At 33.8% G+C, this 20975-nt stretch overlaps 1 protein-coding gene across 1 annotated transcript in view; it reads left to right on the top strand.

Annotated features, from left to right (window-relative positions):
- LOC144450888 (CD63 antigen-like) overlaps positions 1–20975 on the top strand; it is a 32403-nt gene that overhangs the window by 5604 nt on the left and 5824 nt on the right. Inside the window, exons 2-4 of the mRNA XM_078141636.1 lie at positions 16891–17079; positions 17673–17846; positions 19157–19282. Coding sequence (XP_077997762.1) covers positions 16891–17079; positions 17673–17846; positions 19157–19282 — 489 coding nt within the window. The remainder of the gene's footprint in view (positions 1–16890; positions 17080–17672; positions 17847–19156; positions 19283–20975) is intronic.

The raw sequence follows: 20975 nt of genomic DNA, 5'->3' as shown, positions 1-20975 counted from the left end.
TTTTCTCATGCCTGAAATAAGGGCATTGGGAGATTTGCATATTTGATGAGGTATTATCTGTAACAAGTGTTTTGTCATATCTGAAATTATAATGGAAAATTAAAAGTTAATTATACAAAAATGTCATTTGCATAAATTACAGAAAGGACAGCAGGATTTACATATTTGATGAGATGTAACAAGTGTTTTCTAATACCTGAAATAATAATGGGAAAGTTAAAAACTCAACAATGTAATTTGCATAACTTACATAAAGGACATCGGGATTTACATGTTTGATGAGTTGTTTTATAAGCTTACTACTTAATAAAAAAATGTCAATAAAAAAGTTCAAAATATACACTGCAATGTGATTTACATAATTACAGATATAGCACCGCATGTTACATACATGAGTCAGAGATTTATAATTTATCACTTTGACATTCATATAAAGTGTTCCTGATATGCTGGCTCCTAGAATTATTGATAAAATTAGGTTATATATTCATGTTACTGTTAAATTAGGGCTATTGTTAGTGTAGATCTTTTCCCAGTGAGTTCAAACTAAATGAAAGGATGTGAAATTGGAACCCTTTTGTGTTCCATTATTAGTACTGCACATAGAAAAATAAACACATTTTTCCAATTGACTTATTGACAACCATCATGTTTGTAGGTACATGTTTCAGATTTCTTGTATGACCTTTGACCCTGAATCATTACCATTTAAGTTTATGAATGAATAACAATTAGGGTGTGATCATGTACAAAATTATGAATTGAGAACCACTCACTGGGTACATGTGTACTAAAAAGTATAAAACATGGATTTAAAAGAGCTGAAGGCCAAACACTGCAGTGATGAACAAAAAACCGATATGATCTGGACTATTTGGTTCATACAAAGTTTGAAATGTATACTGTACATGTTACAAAACAGATTTATTGTTTTCACAACATGGTAGGACTCACAAAGATGTAATTAGCTAGATGGTACATGTAAGCACCATAACATGACATTATCTCCTGTAGTAATAGTTATGAGCCTCTAAAGGACACATAATCTAACAGGCATGTGGGGAACACATGTAGATGCAGAATTACAAATGAAAGTGTCTATACCATTGAAAGTAGTCTGTTTTTGGGTCTATGTATAATTCCCTGGGGTGTATTTCTGAGGAACAGGAGAGCTGTTGGAGTAACACATCAGTTTAACACATACCATGTAATCAATTCCAAAACCCAACTACAATGTACTTTGAAAGCGATACACGTCTCGAGGTTTTGCTAGCCTGCATATACTAGTATTCATATCCCTAATCTGAATACACAGTTATATTTACATGTATTGTTGTACAGTCTTTCCTGGGACATGTTCGCCATTCTTGCCAGGGTGTGGTACATACATGTACTGGTCTGCAGTTGTATTAAACTATGGAATTTGTCATTCTGATGAGGATTGTAAACCAAGACCAATCAAAAGCCCAATGCTAACAAACACTTACATTTTGTTGTAGCTGCTTGTGCATTATAACTTAGTCATTTGATTCTATAATTAAGCTGATGACTATTTTTGATCATGTACATGTACATGTACCTGTCTTCTAGTCTTAATCATGCTTCTAAGAACCAGTAGGGAAGAATGATAATGGCGGGTGTCCTAAAAAATATAACACAGTGGAACATGCAGATCTGAATCATTGGTATATTACGTGAGAGATATCTGTCAGTCATTCTAGGAGATAACAGTTCATTAATGTAATTTGTAAAACTGTCATTTTAACCACCATGGTCTCAAATTACTACCTCCACCTTTGCACTGCACACTGAATTGATTGAAATATTTTTGCATCTAGGGAAGTTATTTGCTGACCCCTAAAATGACATGGTGACAGTTGAGTGGCAAGTTATCATAATATTTTGCTTCAAAGACATAATAATTCCCAGAGTAATTACTAAAGGTTACAAAGTGAAAGATATAAGAATATAAACATTGAGACAGAAATAATGGACTGAGTACATTTTGTAACTAGCCTGGAGTCAATGTGTAGGTAAATTTGCCCCTTGATCCCCACTAGCTAGCCTACATGTAGAGTCAAATCATGGGGATTTTGGCTGATTTGCCCCTCCCCTCCCCTCGAGCCTGAGTCAAGTCATGTGGGGATTTTGGAAAAATTGGCCCCTCCCCACTAGTCTACATGTAGCGTCAAGTCATGAGGATTTCGGCTGATTGTCCCTCCCCTCGAACCTGAGTCAAGTCAGCTTTTTGCTATAGTGGGGAGGAGCCAGCCCACCTGACTTGACTCTAGGCTATTTTGTAACAGGCAGTTTGCATGTCGTATATTTCACTGTGTCAATACCAAAGACAGGTTCTATACAGCTCATACATATTGTGTGTCAGTTTCCACCTTCACTGTGTTGATATACTAAAATAGTGCCCATACAATTAGGCTAGCATTGTAAACCAAGCCTGAACTTCCTTATAGCCAAGGAGAACTAAGTCATCTAAACTCTACAGGCCTTTCTGCTTCCATGAGGGAATCAGTCCTGTTCTTGGAATCTTGGAATGTTTTCCAGGCTAATTGATTTCATTCCCATTTTACAACCTGTTGACCATATCTATTTCAAGGTCTCATTTTCAGGGATGGTTGGGTACTGATTAAAACTATGATACATGCAAAATATACCAGGGTTCATTCTTTCCATTATTCAGTGATTTGAAAATCTATGAAATATTGTTCATAGACTATCCACTAAAATATCTTTCCTTCAAATATCAATACCTGTAACTGTATTGTAGTCAGAAAGTCTCTTTGCCAATCAAGTAATATTAATTTTATTATCTTCCTGATGACTATCATATTACTATTAGGCCTAATAAAAGAAATTGTTTGGTTCCGGTTACCCGAACCCTGCCTAGTTTTTCACACTGACCCTTAACTTTTTTTATGTATTGAGAGAAAAATATAATAAAATCATGAAAATTGTGACGTCTCACAACAAATAGTGGATGCTAAAATTGATATCAACTTAAAAAGACAATTGATACAAAACTGTTCTTCCAATCTGTAATATCTAAACGTCTGATGGGAAGAAACCAATAACACAGAGACCATATGGGAAAACAACGGAAAACATAACTACCTGAACTAGTAAGTAAACACTCACATATGGAAAAAAAAATATTTAAAAAAAATTAAAACAAAAAATCTACCTACCCCACCTATTCTAAAATTGAGTGTAATCGGAACCACAGTGTTATTTTTACGTATTCGAGAAAAATATTTATTTTTTTTCGTTATCAATTTACAAGTTTAATGCCTGTATAATAAGATTGATAAATTGATAATGAAATTCTGACATGGGTTGGAAATATTGTTGATTTAGTATCATAATTAGGTTAATTGCCATATTGTATCATACAAACAGGAGACTACTAATGGGATCATTATTGAATTTAACTTAATGAAATCTTTATTCATCCATATCGAAAATTTCTGAAGGGTTTGAGGCTAGTAAATACTTCCAAATTAACTAATCCATTCAGCCACTCAAATTTTACAATACTAATAACATAATGAAAATATTGTGTGACTGCAGTTAATATCCAACATGACGAAATAAACCAACAAGCTAGGCTGTATAATATTGAAAATATTGTAACAGTAACCTTAATAATATTATAATATACTCAGCGTGTGTTAAAAGAAATTTATTTATTTAGACTTTATTAAAAATATTTCTAAAAAAAAACACAGGTTTGTTAATATAGAACTATATAAAATATATTCATAATTTATTTATAAGAAACAAACAAAAATATCTGCATAGTTATTAATTAGTACATGTATATATTTGTCAAATGTATTTCAGTATTACTGATGTTTTGTGAATGATCTGTTTAAAAAGCATGGTATCAAAACAATTTTAATTTATGATTATTAGATGCCATTATGTGAGTTTTTAATGCATAAATTATTCAATTTATTTACTAGTAATTTTGTTGAGTATTATTGAAAATGCTGAGAATATACTTTAGGAAATTATGTGTTAATATTTGAAGTGTTTTTCGATAAAAATCAATCCAGGTCGTTAGTCTTCAGCATTTAGTCTTTTCTGAGTATGAACATATTGTGGTCAAACAATACTATGTACAATGTGTGACACACATTTCGTTAAGCTTTGTGTAACTGCTAACGACAAAAATGGTGGGAAAGTATTTATAGATAAAAACAATATGTGTGTGTTATAATTCAAATATAATGGTGCATAACCATACAATAGAAATAGCGGAAAAATGAATCATAAAATTTTGAGTTTATTGTGAAATCTGTAAGTTTGGTTCTTGAAATTGTGATTATTTTTTGAAATCTATGATTTTGGTTATCTCGCAGGATATTTTAGTAATTATAATTTTAGTAGGATTTTCACGACTTTCATACTAAATTGTTTAGTTCTTTTAATATCATTCCATAAATATACAATGTAGGTGCTGGGTTTCAACTTTGAAATGGTTTAAATTTTTACAGCAGCGTTGAATAACTTAACATGATTAAAATTCAAAATTTTTAAAATTCTGCTGAAAAAAGGCATTTAGTCATAATATAACTACAGAGATACAACATGACTCCATGTTATCATTTATATACAAAATTGAGCATTAGTACTAGTCATGTACTGGTGTGTAGGTACATGTATAGACAATTTTATTCATCATTTTTTTAACATGCACGATATCAATCGTGGATAAATCTAATAAAATGTTTGTGTGTATATATATAGCACTTGTATTGAATTAATACAACTACTTGATTGAAATATTTGGAGAAGCTTTACAATTTGAAAAAGTTTGCCTGGGGGAGGTTTGGGGACAGAGGGATGTTGACAGAAGAGGCATGCAAGTAACTAGGTGTGACACTTATTGTGAGTTGGTATTTGCCTGCTAAGCTGGTGCAAAATTTAAGGTATTTTTTAGTGTAAACATAAAATGAAGCTTGTGGTTTATCAGAAGGTTGTAAAAGTCAATTCTCTCCATGTGGTGAGGATTCCATGATGATGAAGTCTTGTTTCCCCAGATGCCTACTGGAGTAGTCTAGTCTCTGTACAGTATTGTTACGATTTACACATCCACTATGAGACCCGTTGGCATCCAGATTCCTATTTGAGACACGACAGATACCTTTTACATATATAAATATCTATTCAAATAGCAGGCATTCTTATGTTGCATTGTCAATCTTGTATCAATTGAATTTGAAATATTTATAGTACAGTGTACAGTAGAACCTTATATAATATTCATTGTTAGATATTCCATGTGTAGAATGGGACAACAGCGTGGGATTCAAAGCTGCTAATGAAATGGTTTGAAGTGAATTCGCTCTCTCTCTCAACTGATTTAGCTTTTAAGCCAAACAAAAATAGTCAATAATATGAAATCAATGGATTCTGAAATTGAAATGGCTCATACAAGTACTTTGTCTCTCTGTAATAATAATAATAAAAAGATTTATTTTTTAAACTAAACCTAATAAAAAATTGTAAATATCAGTGATTTTGGTGAGAACAGTGTGGATTCAAAACTGCGATTGAAATGATTCGTGATATGACTTCTCTCTCAAAAGATTGATTTTTTAAGCTTATCAAAAAAAAAAAAAAAAAAAAAAAGGCTGAGTAAAATCCTGGACTTACTAGCCAGGATTATAATATACATGTATGTGATATTTGATATTTCTGTTCTTTATAGCATGAAAGCTGGGATAATAATGATGTTGGGTATTAACACGGTGTCATCACTCTTTCCGTCGTTACAGAGAGTATAAATGTATAGAATTATGCATCATGTGATCTGTATTCAACTGGAATCATGCTATAGGGATTAGGTTGCTCAGATGCATAAATTCTTTACTTTTTAGATTATTTATTGTACAGTATTAATTTTATGGACATTTTAATATGCTGTGTATTCAGACCTGTATGATATAACCAAATGTAAAATATTAGCTTTGGTTGCATAATCCTTTGGGTTAACATACATGTAGAAGCAGGGTCCCATACTCATAAATCAAATACAGAGTTGCCACATACATTATGTGAACATTTTATAAATCATGCGCAAGGCAAATACATTTAAACTCAAAATACAGGATTTATTTTTCATTCCAAGTGCAGTTGTTCAGCAGTTTAATGTGTTCATGTCATTGATTCCATAGTGTTCAAAATGATCAATTTTCCTCATTTTACATAAAATGAGTGTACATGTAGGTAAAAATTATATTATTTGCCAACATTTTTATTAATAGTGAGAAAATAATTAAGTCAGAAAACACGAGGGATTTGTCACTACTCATCATTTAGTTGTCGTCATTTGTCCTCAGCTGTACAAATAATTTCCCTGACAGAATGAAGAAATAATACTTTTGATTAAGATAATCAATATCAGAGATTCTAACTGTATGTACATGTATGTAAGTGAATAGGAGTTAAAGTTTAAATGAAAGAAATAGACAAGATAACTGTTTTCAGTATATTAACTGTATTTTTAGGTACACATGTAATATGGGAATAGAGTATATGTTAAACTTTAAGATTCTACCAACTTTCACTAGTTGCTGACCATGGCATTTGTTTGAACTTCAACAGATTATGCCTTGTGTAGTAGTATGCATTCTGTCAGTGTTAGTGTTTATATCATTAACTAAAGACAGAGCCCACACAGTGTAAGTGATGTGTGTGTGCTATTTTCAACATGAAACCTTGTGATCAGGCTCACTGATCTTGATAGTTCGATCGTTTAATAGACTCACTTTTGGGAAAGCACTTTAATAAAATGATTGAGACTCTCTGACATGAAATTTTATAACATTTGTTATTTCTCCTACTTACAATGTAGTATGTCAAAGGTCACACCGTAGCAAGAATGACTACTTCTAACCTTGTAACCTGAACGTCAAAATAATGGATACCTTACTTTTATCTGAGATGTACTTGTTATAATTTACCTGTACTTATGGACTGACTTGTCAACCTAAGACATCTCAAGTATATCATTAAATCTAAAAATACGACCCTAAGTGAATTTTCTATCAATCCACTGTTTATCATATCAAGCAGATTTTTGATGCGTATATAATTGTAAAAGATGAATACATATATATTTTGGATGTTAAATTGATAAAAAAATTTCATCACGTGTCTTCCTAATTGAAAAATTAATGTGAAACAACATTGACCAACTCTGTCTATGTAACTGAATACATTGCAAAAAGCTAAAATATGTATAAAATGTTTGTTAATGTACGTACAATAACAAATATTTTACACATTTATTAGTCTTTTACAATTTATAGAGTTACAAATAAGGACTTGACATATGTTGTTTCACATTAATTTTTCAAGTAGGAAGCCGAGAAAAAATTATTTTATAAATTTAAAATCCAAAATAAATACCAAATCCACATCCATATGACCACTTTAAATTATGGTATTCATTTTAATGAGACTTCATTGTCATTGAACCAGGCATTAAATGTACAGGAATACGTACGAGTATATTATATACACAGAAATGCTAAGATTCTAATTATAAATAACCTTAGCCTTTGTTCATGCTCTCCTGCTTTCAATGAAATAACGGCTATGAAATGTCCTCCGGTAAAACCTGGATGCCAGGTGAAATTAGTATCAACAGTAAATGAATTAATAATTCAATTTGATTTGAATTTTTGACTAGTTTTGAATATTTGCGAGCTTTTTCAAAAAAGTTTGATTTGAATTTTTGTAAAATGGAATTGTATAGATTTATTAAAATCATAAAGATTTTTCTGAAATATAAAATTATTATAAAGTGTATGATCTGACATTATTTGAATATTGTCTATCCATATAAATGAATCAGTTTCATTAATTTACATGCAATGAGAATACTCATTAACATACTTAAAGGCCCATTATTCAGTGCCAGGTTTTCGTATTCATGTTATCTTATCAATGGAACCATAAGGATTGCATAGGACCATTCTTTTATTCAGGAAGCTACTTCTTCAGAGCTCTGCCAGACAACTGTTTTTTCACATCCAAATTTTAATATTGATCTAACAAAGGCCTTCAACATTTGATTTTAAAAACTAATTGCCGATTGTGCAAGTACATGTTTGTATATAGTTAAATGTTGCTTATGTGATTGTTCATGTATGTTGATTTAGGTTAACTACAAACTCTATAGTTGGCATTATTGCAATAAAACTGTAGAGTTTGTACACAATGAATGGCTATTAAAGAACTATACAGTGTGTGGGTAGTAATGTTTACCAATTCAACCCATTGTTATGTGAAGCTGATATAAAATATGTTTATAGCTTAGAGTCAGAAAGGCATATCTAATAGGTTTGACACTTACCAAAACCTGTACGCACTTGTCATGCAACAGCCAACAAATTCCATGTAGTTTTTATTGTGTAGTAATTCAGTTAAATCGGGTTATGTTTTATCATAATTTTTATCGGTACCGAACTAATAGAAATGTGTCAGACTTTATACACATGCAATAATTACATGTATAATTATTACTAGATAAGATGCTTCCATTACAGTTCAAGCTATAACTTAGTTGCAATGTCTCTTTTGTATGCACATGTATAATAGTGTTTTAGTCTTCAGTTGTCTACGTTTTGCATGTAAATTGTATTTTTGTCTCTTTCCGGTGAAGCTAAAGAGACATTGTGATGAGGACAATAAAGTTATATTGAATTGAACTTCCTCATATTAAAAATGACCCTGTTTTTGTGTCTAAAGATGTAACTAATGTTTATTTTATACAATATTATTATATTCTCTCATAAAATACTCCATTTTGTGTCTAAAGATACAACTAATAATTTAATGATGTTGTAATTTATCGTAGGATTAAAAAAACCCAAATCTAAACATTATGGGCATTCTCATATTTGTAAAACCGAATTTAAAATCCAAAATTTGAAAATCTAAATATTATGGGCATTCTCAATTTGTAAAACCAAATTTAAAATACAAAATTTGAAAATGTAAATACATGGATTGTATCATGGGCACTCTAAATTGTAAACCTTTAGATTTAAAATACAAAATTTGAAAATCTAAATATTGTATAATTCTCAATAATTTGTAAAACCAAATTTAAAATACAAAATTTGAAAATATAAATACATGTATCATGGGCACTCTAAATTGTAAACCTTTAGATTTAATATACAAAATTTGAAATTTGTATTTATTGAAATGGCTATTAACATCAAGACAAGCATGCATGTACATTTTGTAATACCTATTTTTCAATTGTTGACTATTTTGCTTCTTAGCTCCTTGAGAAAATCAAGTGTTAATAATTTTATTTTGTACAGTGCGTGATTCTTGTAGAGTATATTCTTTATATGCATTATACATGTACATGTAATGGAGCTATTTAGATGTATTTCTTGTCATGAAATTGACTGCGTGGGTAGCCATGTCCTGTCTTAATGAAAATACAAAATAGATATATGAAATTGCATGTACTGTAATTCGCATGGTTTCCAGGCTGTCATGTTTGTTGTACTATACATTTACATAGTGTTGGTGGCCATGCAACCTGTGAGAGGGAAACTGCAACGTAGTCAACTTTGTGAAATGAATTGCTCCAGGCTACATTTGTAGTTCAGTATATGTATACATTTGTACATGCACATTTATATATGCAATGGAATTCTCAGTTTCATGGATTCCTGGCTGTCATGTTTGATGTACCATACACTATTAATGCGACGCTTTAGTGGCCATCCACTCCTGAAAATGAAATGGAAAACTGCATGACATATGAAATGGGTGTACATGTACATGGCTCCAGGCTAGTACAATACATGTATGTATACATATACATTTTTATATAGGAAATAAAATTCTCTGACAGTGTGTTGGTTTTCAGGCGGTCTTATTTGTTGTTACCAATACCACACTATACAGTTTACATGTACAAATGTAATTAGTATTGTGGCTAACCATTCCTGAAAATGAGTGGGAAAACCACATGACATCAAATGGATGTATGCATGGTTCCAGGCTAGTATAATATGCATACACATACATTTTTATATAGGAAAAATTCTCAGTCTCTTGGATTCCAGGCAGTCTTGTTTGTTGTAGTATGTTACCATACCATATCATATCGATACCATACAGTTTATTTGACACTGTGGCCAACCTCTCCTGAAAATAATGGAGAAAACTACATGACATGAAATGGGTGTATGGTTCCAGGCTGAGGCTAGTACAGTATGTAATGTTCAGTAAGTAATATATATGTCAGAGATCAGAGGTCATTTCAACTTCAAGAATATTCTCAGAAATCTCATAAATGTCAGTAATATCATCGCTTACATAAACACATATGTATATATCTATCAACACGATCATACATCCGTTGTACCAATATTAGGTACAAGTCACTTCCTATACTCTGAGCTTTTAACATTACTTATCCTGTGAAATAAAGTATTCTGATTTTAGCCACAACTGGAGTGACTCGTCTATCTCTATCTCTATCCACCGTTCCCCACACTCTGCCTCACAACCACCTGCCCTTTGAATGTGCCTAGCCACAATATACATGTACATCATTGGAAAACAAATTCTCAGTTTCATGGATTCCAGGCTATCTTGTTTATTGTACAATACATGTACATGTATATTATTAAACACTGTGGCCAACTGTTCCTGAAAATGAGGTGGAAAACTACATATATAACTAATGAAATACTTGTAGATGTGGTTCCAGGCTAGTACAGTATACATAAAGTGATATGAAATTCTCAAATGCTGACATGAATCCTAATAAACTTATATACATGTACGTGTGTATTGCATTTGTTGGTGGATATGTCTCTTCAAATTCATAACGAGATCACGAATACTGGATAGAAAGTAAATTTATTACTTTTCCACGATTAGTGTTTCCGTTATGAGAAGTGGGATTGTAGCTTGAAGGAAAAAGTGGTGGTAAAAGTATGATACAATATATGTTTATAGGCCAATTTGTAAATTTATATCATTGATATCATGTATAGAGGTACATGACTGTGTAAACCACACCTTGGCTTCTGTAAGCATTTGTAATTTTTTGGAAGATTTATGGTTTTATATGTTATCAATATTTGATAATGTGACTAGGCCTTCACAGAGATTTATGACTGGAAATATGTATTCTAACAGCAAAAGAGAAAGTACATGTAGGAATAAATCAATATGTGATGTGTCCATTTATTATTCAGATTCTCATGGAATAAGATATAAAATCGTGATACAACACTGTAGTTTTGGAAAGTCATGGCATCCATCAATGTCATGACATTACATTTTGTTTGTATATATGCAGGTTTTACTGGAAACATAAACAATGAGGCAGACTTTATATGTTACTGGGTGTGATCATAACAGCAAGGAGTCACCTGTAGTCAGTTCCTATACCCATCCTTACGTTACACCTCCACTTTGTGGTTTATAGCTACATTTTAGAGACCATGTTGGCATCCAGACTAGGTCACCTGTAGTCTTGCTGCTAGACGTTCGGGCTTTCTTTTGATACTATAAGCGAACAAAGTTCGGAGTGACGGCTTGCTCGATGTTCGGTCGTGTGTCGTATTGTATCGAAAGAACATCCGAGGTCTAGCAGATAGACTAGGTCACCTGCTACACAAAATTTTACAAGTTTTCAAAATCAACACCAGTAGATTCAATCATGTAGTATCATGTCAAACACAGTGTGTCAACAGTTTGACAGCTAGCTAAAGGGTACAATTTGTTGTCAGTAGCTTCCCTTATCATAATCTGATAATTGTGTATATCTAGAGTACAACCCTATGATCGATCCTAGATTATGCAGATACTCAGGATTGCCCTGAGTTAGATTTAGTCCAGTACAGTAGAGGTACAGTGTACTGATAGTGTCAATACCCCGTTTCACATATAATACATAAGTGTATGTTCCTGGGTTCAGCTATTCTTAGACCAACACATACACATAGATATTTGCATATACTATTGCTGGTATTGGTGAGTTGTGGTGTAAGGATAGGTGTATATTGACTTCACTGTCAACTGCTTTGTGGTAAATTTAACAAAGTAAGTGTATTGAATTGTAAAATCGTTATTTACCCAATGGCTGGCTTAGTATAGTCTTTCATTTTACAAAGTCAGAATAAAAATGATATTGACTCAGTGTTTTAAATCAATATTATTGACTGCCATAATATGATAGTCAATAATAAAATTTTCTTATATTGCAAATGTATATTTTGTTATTTGTAAATATATGTATATATGTAGATGATTTGGCCAGAAACACTTTACTGTTTATTGTGTAAACACACACACACACACGCACGCACGCACACACACACACACGCACACACACACACAGACAGACAGACACAGACAGACAGACAGACAGACACACACACACACACACACACACACACACACACACACACACACACACACACACACTAAACAGTAATGTGTTTCTGGTCAAATCATACATGCATATATGTACGAATAAACCACAATATTATATGTAAAAAAAAAAGGATTCAAGAAAGATATCATTTTCCTCCAGCATTCTAGATTTGGAGTGACAAAAATTACGGTCTAATAAATATGGCACACCTGTATCAAAGCAGTTCATGTCTTTTGACCTCAATGAACTCCAAGCTAGGGCAGTCATAGTTGTACTCCCCTCATTAGGTATTCCACCCTACTTCATAGAATGCCAGTATTTCATTGTCTATATAATGTACATGTACTTTGCATTTTATGACTTGTAGGGTCAGAAAAAAGAGTTATTGACCAACTGCGAGGGCTACATTTTGTTAGGAAGGATTAGATATGACATTCCACTGATTTTTGAAGTGTTTCCAATATACTTATATGTTTGACAAAGTCCCATGAGGAGTGAGTGTAGGTGTGGCATGCTCAGGGGTATTTGAAGAGTGCTTGCAGTGTTCACTGCAGCTGTACTTGAGTGTACGTAGCAGAAAACACTGCTTGTACACTGTAGTGCGAATACCCCTGAGTACTTACATGTTCTGGTACTCTTGCGTACCGGTTCTGTTATTAATGTTACGAAAAATAGCAAATTTTTATAAAAATTGTACTGTTTGCTCCTGTGATTTTGTGTATAGAATAATCTTGCATTCATTTGTATATCATTTGCATTCAGTTATGTTTCTGGTATTGCACTAGGTAGCAATACATGTATGATCATGCTAAAGGTATTTGAGCCATGCCAACATGAAATAATATTGTTGGGTGGGTGTATTTCGAAAAGTCCAAATTTTATTGGTAGTGACAATTGTGTAGGTGATTCTTAACATGTATCTGTCTACATTGGCAACACTATTGCTCGGCATCTATATTTACTGTCAGAGTACGAATACAAATATACCTGGATACAATGTGAACTACCTGGAATGCTAGATTCCTTAAATGTCACACTAAATATTGGTTACCTTATCTCTGTTACATAACAAACAACCCTGGGTTGTTCCATCTGATGGCATGACCAGTCATCATCTTTCCTACATGTACATGATTGATATAGAATTGTTCTATAGGGTCACCCCCAACCACCACCACCACCACCACCACGCCTGTAGATATCCAACTTTGTTGACATATTCCCTCAAAACTCATTTTGATTATAGCAAAAATTGCCACTGTATTGTATACCAACATATACTACATATAAGACATTACATATTTACATTTGACAAATGTGTTCTCATGAACTTTCCTGGTGCCTTTGTATTTGTAATTGTACCTCTCCCAGTAATTTTAACCAAGCTAAGGAGTTCAGATTAGAATAGGGGCAGAGTGAGACCTGCTAACTTTGTGAATATGGACAAGACCTCAAATTCTTCTCTATATTACTTTATACTGGTTTTGAAAAAAAATGGAATTATATGTGAAAAGTTAATAAGCAAATGGTCAAACTGGTCAAATCTGGATGTCAAAAGAACTGAAGTAGATTAAGAATAGAATTGTTCAAAATTACAATGGAAAAAAGAAGGAACATTTATTTAGGTCAGTTTTTATTGTGTGCAAAATTCTTCCTTGTGTCATAAAATTTGAGATGCAGATTCCAAGTAGTAAAGTGCATGTAGTCACTGAAGTGGAACTGTTATAATAGAGTTTTGAATTTTATGCCATTTAAAACAAGAATGATGAAAAAGATACATGTAAGATATAGATTTATGGCATACGGGTAGATATATAGTTGTAATGCACAAAACTATCCTGTATGGAGGTTCTACTGTTTCAAAAAATGCTCATTACCTTTCCAAGCTTAGAGTCAAACTTTGTTGGGATTTCAACTATCATGGGGAGATGGCGTATTATCCCCATACAAGTTACAACTGACTCTAGACTGTATCTGGCCCAGAGACTCAATCACTCTCGCAAGGGGCAAGCTAGAGCACCTTTTTCTTCTGAAACTGTGAATAATGAAAATTGTACCTCTACTGTCTTGGACATAAAGAGGCCGGTTGTTTGCAATGATGCAGAGACTTTTATGTATTGTATACCTTGACATGTATGTACTGGCTAATGACATTGTCAAGCCAGATAGCCAAGTTTTGAGGCTAGGCCCTAACAACGATAGCCATAAAAACTGTTTATGAGTGCAGCCTGTGTGTTTGTCTGATGGATCTTCTTGATATGTGACCTGTCAGGAAACTTTAGTCTCTGTCTGGGACAATACATCATTGTAGGATAGTCATGAATAGAACACTTGTGTCTTCCACAGGTAAGCCTGACTAGGTTTACTTTGCAGCCAAGCCTATCAACCTCGGTGTCCTTGGTCTACAATGATGGCATTGTTCACTGTAGATGCAAAGTAGCGTGGGTGTTAAACCACCTACATATTATACCTAGACGAGGAGTATTATACACACTCTATTATTTATGGACTGTGTTCTACTTCACTGGATCCAGTGATAAGAGCAAAATGGGGGAAAAAAGAATAGTGATTTAAATCAGTCTGGGAACCTATATGTACTTGTAGTGTACGCTGAAACTATGTTACCTACATTGCACAAGAAAGTATACAGACAAGAGTATACTTTACCTGTTCCAATAATAAGGGAAAAATGAACAAAGCTTTGAAATTGAACCTGTCTGGGAACTACATGTACATGTAGTGTATGCTGAAACACATACATGTACACACTACATGATAGCACAAGAAAGTATATGTTAAACAGACAATCTACATTATTTATGGCAGTGTATGTTCTACTTCATTGAGGGCAAAATGGAAACAAAAATGAATAAAGATTTGAACCTGCCTGGAAACTAAGTGTGGTTGCTGGTTGAAACAATGTTGTAAGCGAAAGTTGGTACAGACAAGAATCATCATTATTATTTCTATGGTGTTCGATTTCAGTAGTTTCAGTGATAAAAGCACAATTGAAAAATCAGAATGAATAAAACGTTGAATCTGTCTTGAACCTACTTTGGACCTGTAGTGTATGCTGAAACAATGTTACATAACATAGCACACATCATCGCAAACCACGGCCTCTTTTACGGCACCGTCCAAAACGCTCTATTATTTCAAAGTTCGCGGAAGAAATAACAGCTCTGGTTTGCAAGAATGATAGCACAAGAAGGTATATGTTGTCGACTAGTAAATGCCAATGTGATATCAAATCATCACGTACATGTACATTGTACATGGAAAGAGATCTTGAGATTCTTTGAAGGCATACAGTCAATCATTGTGTTATATTTCTATGGAAGGGTTCTACTTCACCAGTTTCAATGATAAGACAAAATGAAAGTGAAGACGTAAGAGATTTGAGTCTGCTGGAAACTGATGTAGCCAAAACATTGTTATAGTGTAAGAAAATACTGATTGTGAAAATTTAATAAAAGGTGCTGTACAATCATATACCCTACACGTGTAGGATCTATGGTACAATGTAGCCTCTAATCCACACTGCCACTTTGTATGGCATATATATGCATGTAACTACTTGTAAGAGAATGGAATGGCAGCCCTAGAAACCATACCCATAGCTGTTGTGATGTACATGTGTAACAGAAAGAAGTTTACAGCAAATTATGGAGTGATATGGATTTGGGTTATTAGGTTAACATTCCTTGTTATGAAGGACTGTCTGTCACCTGCATTGAAATCAAATGAATGGGGTCAAACAATTCAAATGGCCCAGCTTGAAACCTCCAAGTGCTAGCTCGATCAGACCTCATTGGCCACCATTGTGTTTGAAGTTGTGGGCAAGATTTGAACCACCAGTATGGCGCAGTCAACCAGATGGGGAACTTTTAGGATAGCGATTGTTATCAGAAGGATTTAATCCTTTGTGCTTACAGAGACTGCGATAGGTTGTGCTCCTCAGGGAGTTGAGGAAGTTACATGTACAAAATGTATGTAGGACCATTGTACCATTATGGGTCTGTGCCCATGTAAAAATTGAATAATGCCATGACCACTATGTTTAGTGCTGATATTATTAATGTTAGAAAGTTAATCATACATTGTATGTACAACTCTTATTCCTTAGCAGCATAGTAGTTGCTTCTAAAACTAGATTCCAATAAGGTAATTCTACTACTACAAGTTTGACTGCCTTGTTATCTTGGGCAAAAGTTGTCCGACATGTGAACCGACTATTCAACATGACCCAGCATATTTATGGGTCAGCTTCAGAACATTAATTGACTCGGATTTGTTTTCACCTTTTTCACCTTCTTGCACTAAAAGCGACAAGACTGCATAATTTGAAAACTAGACCAAGTCTAAACCAGTGCCAGCACACCGACAAAGAACGGGGATGAGAAAGAGACAATCATTGCTAATGGATGTTTCTGTTTTGTTTTCAGTTATGTGGTGGTTTGCTGATCATTGTTGGAGGCCTCGCACAGTCCAAATACTCTGAATACACCGACATAGCAGGTGGAATTTTTACAGGACTACCTATCTACATCATTATTGTTGGCTGTGTTATCTTTGTCGTAGCATTTTTGGGATGCTGCGGAGCTGCCAAGGAAAATTACTGCATGATCACAACCGTGAGTATTTCTTGTCAATGTTTATCGCTGATGGACTGCCCTATAATTCCAGAAAACTATTAAACTTTGATTTCTATAACTATTTTGAATTCCATAATTCAAACATTATTTTCTGAGAAGAACCATGCTACACAGCACAGCTCAACAATTGCTTTCTGAATGGGCCTGCATGTACATTTTGTACATGTACATCAGGCTAGCTCAGTTCTAACACTGGGTTGGCACTAACATGTGCACCTCACTAGCTCAACATCTAAAGAAGGCACCCATCTACTACTTCTACATACTCACCTTCGATAACTATGACACTTCATCTTTTCTCTCCGGCGTGGGTTGAAGACATGTCGGAAAATTCGAAGCGTAGGCATTGCTACATGTTTAAAAAGGTCCTCGTAGTATTGTTACTTACTGAGACACACTTAACCACCACTCGCAATTGACTGAACTCAACCCTGGTATTAAGAATATCATCCATAAACTAAGTGATGATATAATTTATGATAGGTATCAAGAATGTTCAGGAAATCCCTGCAATCAACTGTTCTATTTCAAAAATGATCTGTCCCCATCACTGTATAAATTTCCTTTTTCAGTTTGCTGTTCTTCTGATCCTTATTCTACTATTGGAAATTGCTGCCGTCATTGCTGGATATGTTCTTCAGGATGACATCTATGATGCCGTCAATGAGAGTTTATTGAAAGCTCAGCAGGATTACATTGATGGTAACGAAGTCGTCCAAGAAACATACGATGCTTTGCAACAAGAGGTAGCTTATCTATACCTTTCAACATTTCAGTTTCCAGGAAATCATGAAATAATCATTAGCAGTTATTTATTTATTTCCAGATTAGATCGTTATTTTAAGATTAAATATGATGATATATACTTTTGTTGTCCACTAAACATGGAAATTTGCCTTTGTCACCAAGCAACGAAAGCATTTAGAAAGACAATGAGTAAACAAACAAACAAACAAACAAACTATCTTCCAGAGAATAAGCAGACTACAATATTGCAAAAAAAGACACATGTGTGAACTTTTCTATTTTGGAAATAAGATTCATCTGCATGGTAATGAAAGTGTGTAAAAGTAAACTTAAGAGGAGAACTATACCTTGTGAATTAATTTGCTTAAAATTTGTTAAATTTGAAACAAGATAAAATGAGTTGATTTCATTCACATTCACCTATCAGTATGAAACTGGGCATAAATCAGAACTAAAATGGAAGTGAAGTGCAGGTCTTGGTAGGAAACTTCTGTTAAAGTTGTTGACTACTTGTTTTGTTTTACAATAACAATATAAAACGTCAACAATGCTGTAAACGAAAGTCTCCGGATCAATGCTCGCTCCATGCTGATAAGTAACAGTGACTGAAATCGATGCATTTTATCTCATCCAAGGTAATATTCCTCTTTAATAACCTATAAACAGTCCAACATGGTAAGGGACCATTCAAGTCGTTTGCTTTATTGTAATGGTCGACAATCTTCAAATAACAATCTAAGATTTCTTGGTCTACACTATGACGTAATTTGCTCCATGTGTTACACAAGCCAACCATGACTCTCTAGCTCAAGGTCAAGTGCTGTAACAGATACCAAGAATAGGGAACTTGCAAACCCGCCATGTTGAATGTTGCATCATGGGAGGTGTGATAATAAATACTAATCAAATAGTATTTTAAACAATAATGTTACATTGTTTTTAACCGCAAATAATCAATTCATAGTCACCCTGAACATTTTGAGAGGTTTATTTTATCGGTAGCTCCAGATTAGGTATTACGATAAACACAGGTAATCCCATAGTCCTTTGCATCTGAGCATGCTCAGAGTGGATTGCAAGTTCCTTATTGGTGGCTCTTTGGCACTGACGAATTCAACTTGCGAATGTTTTAACCATGTGAAAAAACCTCAAAAATATGACGAGAAATAAAAAGTTACATATAGCCAACCACAGCTCCTGTGGTATTAAATCTGGTAAAGGGGTGGTACGGTGGCATATTTAAAAGAAAAATTTAAAAGATATACTTCAAAGAAAACGCGTAACTCTTTATTATACTGTCCTATTTCAGTTTAAATGTTGTGGTGCCAACAGTTCTGCAGACTGGGCTTTACTCAATAATAGTATTCCTGATTCATGCTGTGTTAACGAGACTGCCGGATGTGCTGCAGGAACAAATCCTGAAATCTTCACTGATGTAAGTTTATTGCTTCACTCAGTCACTAAGGATTACAAAAGTTTACATTTATGTGCTTTGATATTCATATATAACTACTTACAAACCCATAACACCAAAGTAAAACATTTTCTGTATGTACCACACTCGTTTACAGGGTATGTCATTTTAAACTGATGCACGACAAATGTAATTTCTTCCTTTTGGTGGGTAAGAGTTCATTTTGTTTGGTGTGCATCAAAATCACAATAAGGATTTAATTCTTACCGAAACAGAATCAAAAGAAACAATGCTATTTTTCTTGTCTTGAAATGACAGTCAGAAACTTTACCAACATAGAAGGAGAGAGACGCGTGTTAGTTCTAAAATAACTGTATGGCCAAGTAACCCCTGGCCAGGGAGTGATGTGTAATAAATGAATGCCAAAAACAACCACTTGAATGTTTTGAAAACATGGTTTTATTATTCACCAACACCTAAAGAGAAGTTTCTGAAATCGTGAGACTTTTTTTCCATTTTTTGGGTGGTCACAACTATAAATGATGGTACTTTGAAGAACCCAGATGTCAACCAATTTCTTGCAACGTGAGTGATAAGCCCACAGCCCAAGCAAGGTGTTACACTTATTGTAGACATTACTTCATGATTGGACTTGCAATTCTCGGTTTTGCAACATCCAACATAGGTTTGAGGATGACCTGATGCCAAATTCTAGACGAGTTCGCTGGGTAGACACGATGAGATTCATTGTACACAAATATAAACAACACTGTACTAGTACGGCATGCAGCATGTGATTTTGTCAACGGAAAGTTAATGAAGTGCGTACGTGGTGAGCCGATCGTTCAGTCATGGTGGCAACTGTTACAGGACATTCATGATAATTGATTTGAATAGACTATGTATTTATTCAGCAATAGATTAGTAATTCCAAACAGATTTGTAACTGTTTTCACATGATAGTTGAAATATGTGAAAGCTATCGTCAATGTGTTCATCACTGTCATGGTGCTCGTGGCCGTCAAAAACAACATGTATAAATTACAGAGATGTGCAAATAAAATCGACTCGACAGAAACAACACGATGAAGACTAAAAAGCATGAGAACTGGTAAATACAATTTCCTGTTGAAACTATGTTTTGCAGAGACAGTAAAATATTTTACAATTTGAATTGCAATTTGAGTTTGTTGTGTTTATTGATGTCATGGTACATGAAGCTACATTGGACAGGTCATTCATTTTCCCATTTCGCATTTAAACATTTTTTTTTGGGGGGGGGGGGGGTTGTTTTTTTAAAAACATTTTTTGTTTTTTTATTTTTTTGGAGGGGAGCTAAAACGAAGGAATTACGTTTCTTGTGCATTAGTTTTAAAAATGACATGGCCACATATAGCATCCAATCAAGTGTAAAAGTATACTGTTTCATTTGCTAATTGACCACATTAGAAAGGCCACATGCAAGGTTTGTAAATAAACCAATTGAAACAGTATACTTTTACACTTGATAGGAATGCTATAAATGCATGTAGCACATAGAGGAAGTGATTTACTTCAGTGTTACTCATTGTATTTTTGCCTTCTGTCAAAACAGTGAATTTGTGGAGCAACACGTACAAATTTTGTCGTGAAGTAGAACAACAGAAGTGATGACATAGACACATTTTGTCATGTACATGTAGATCAACAGAAGTGATGACATAGGCACAGATTG

The sequence above is a fragment of the Glandiceps talaboti genome, chromosome 20 (genome assembly GCF_964340395.1).
Source record: "Glandiceps talaboti chromosome 20, keGlaTala1.1, whole genome shotgun sequence".
NCBI lineage: Eukaryota > Metazoa > Hemichordata > Enteropneusta > Spengelidae > Glandiceps > Glandiceps talaboti.
This window is presented reverse-complemented; position numbering and strand designations above follow the sequence as displayed.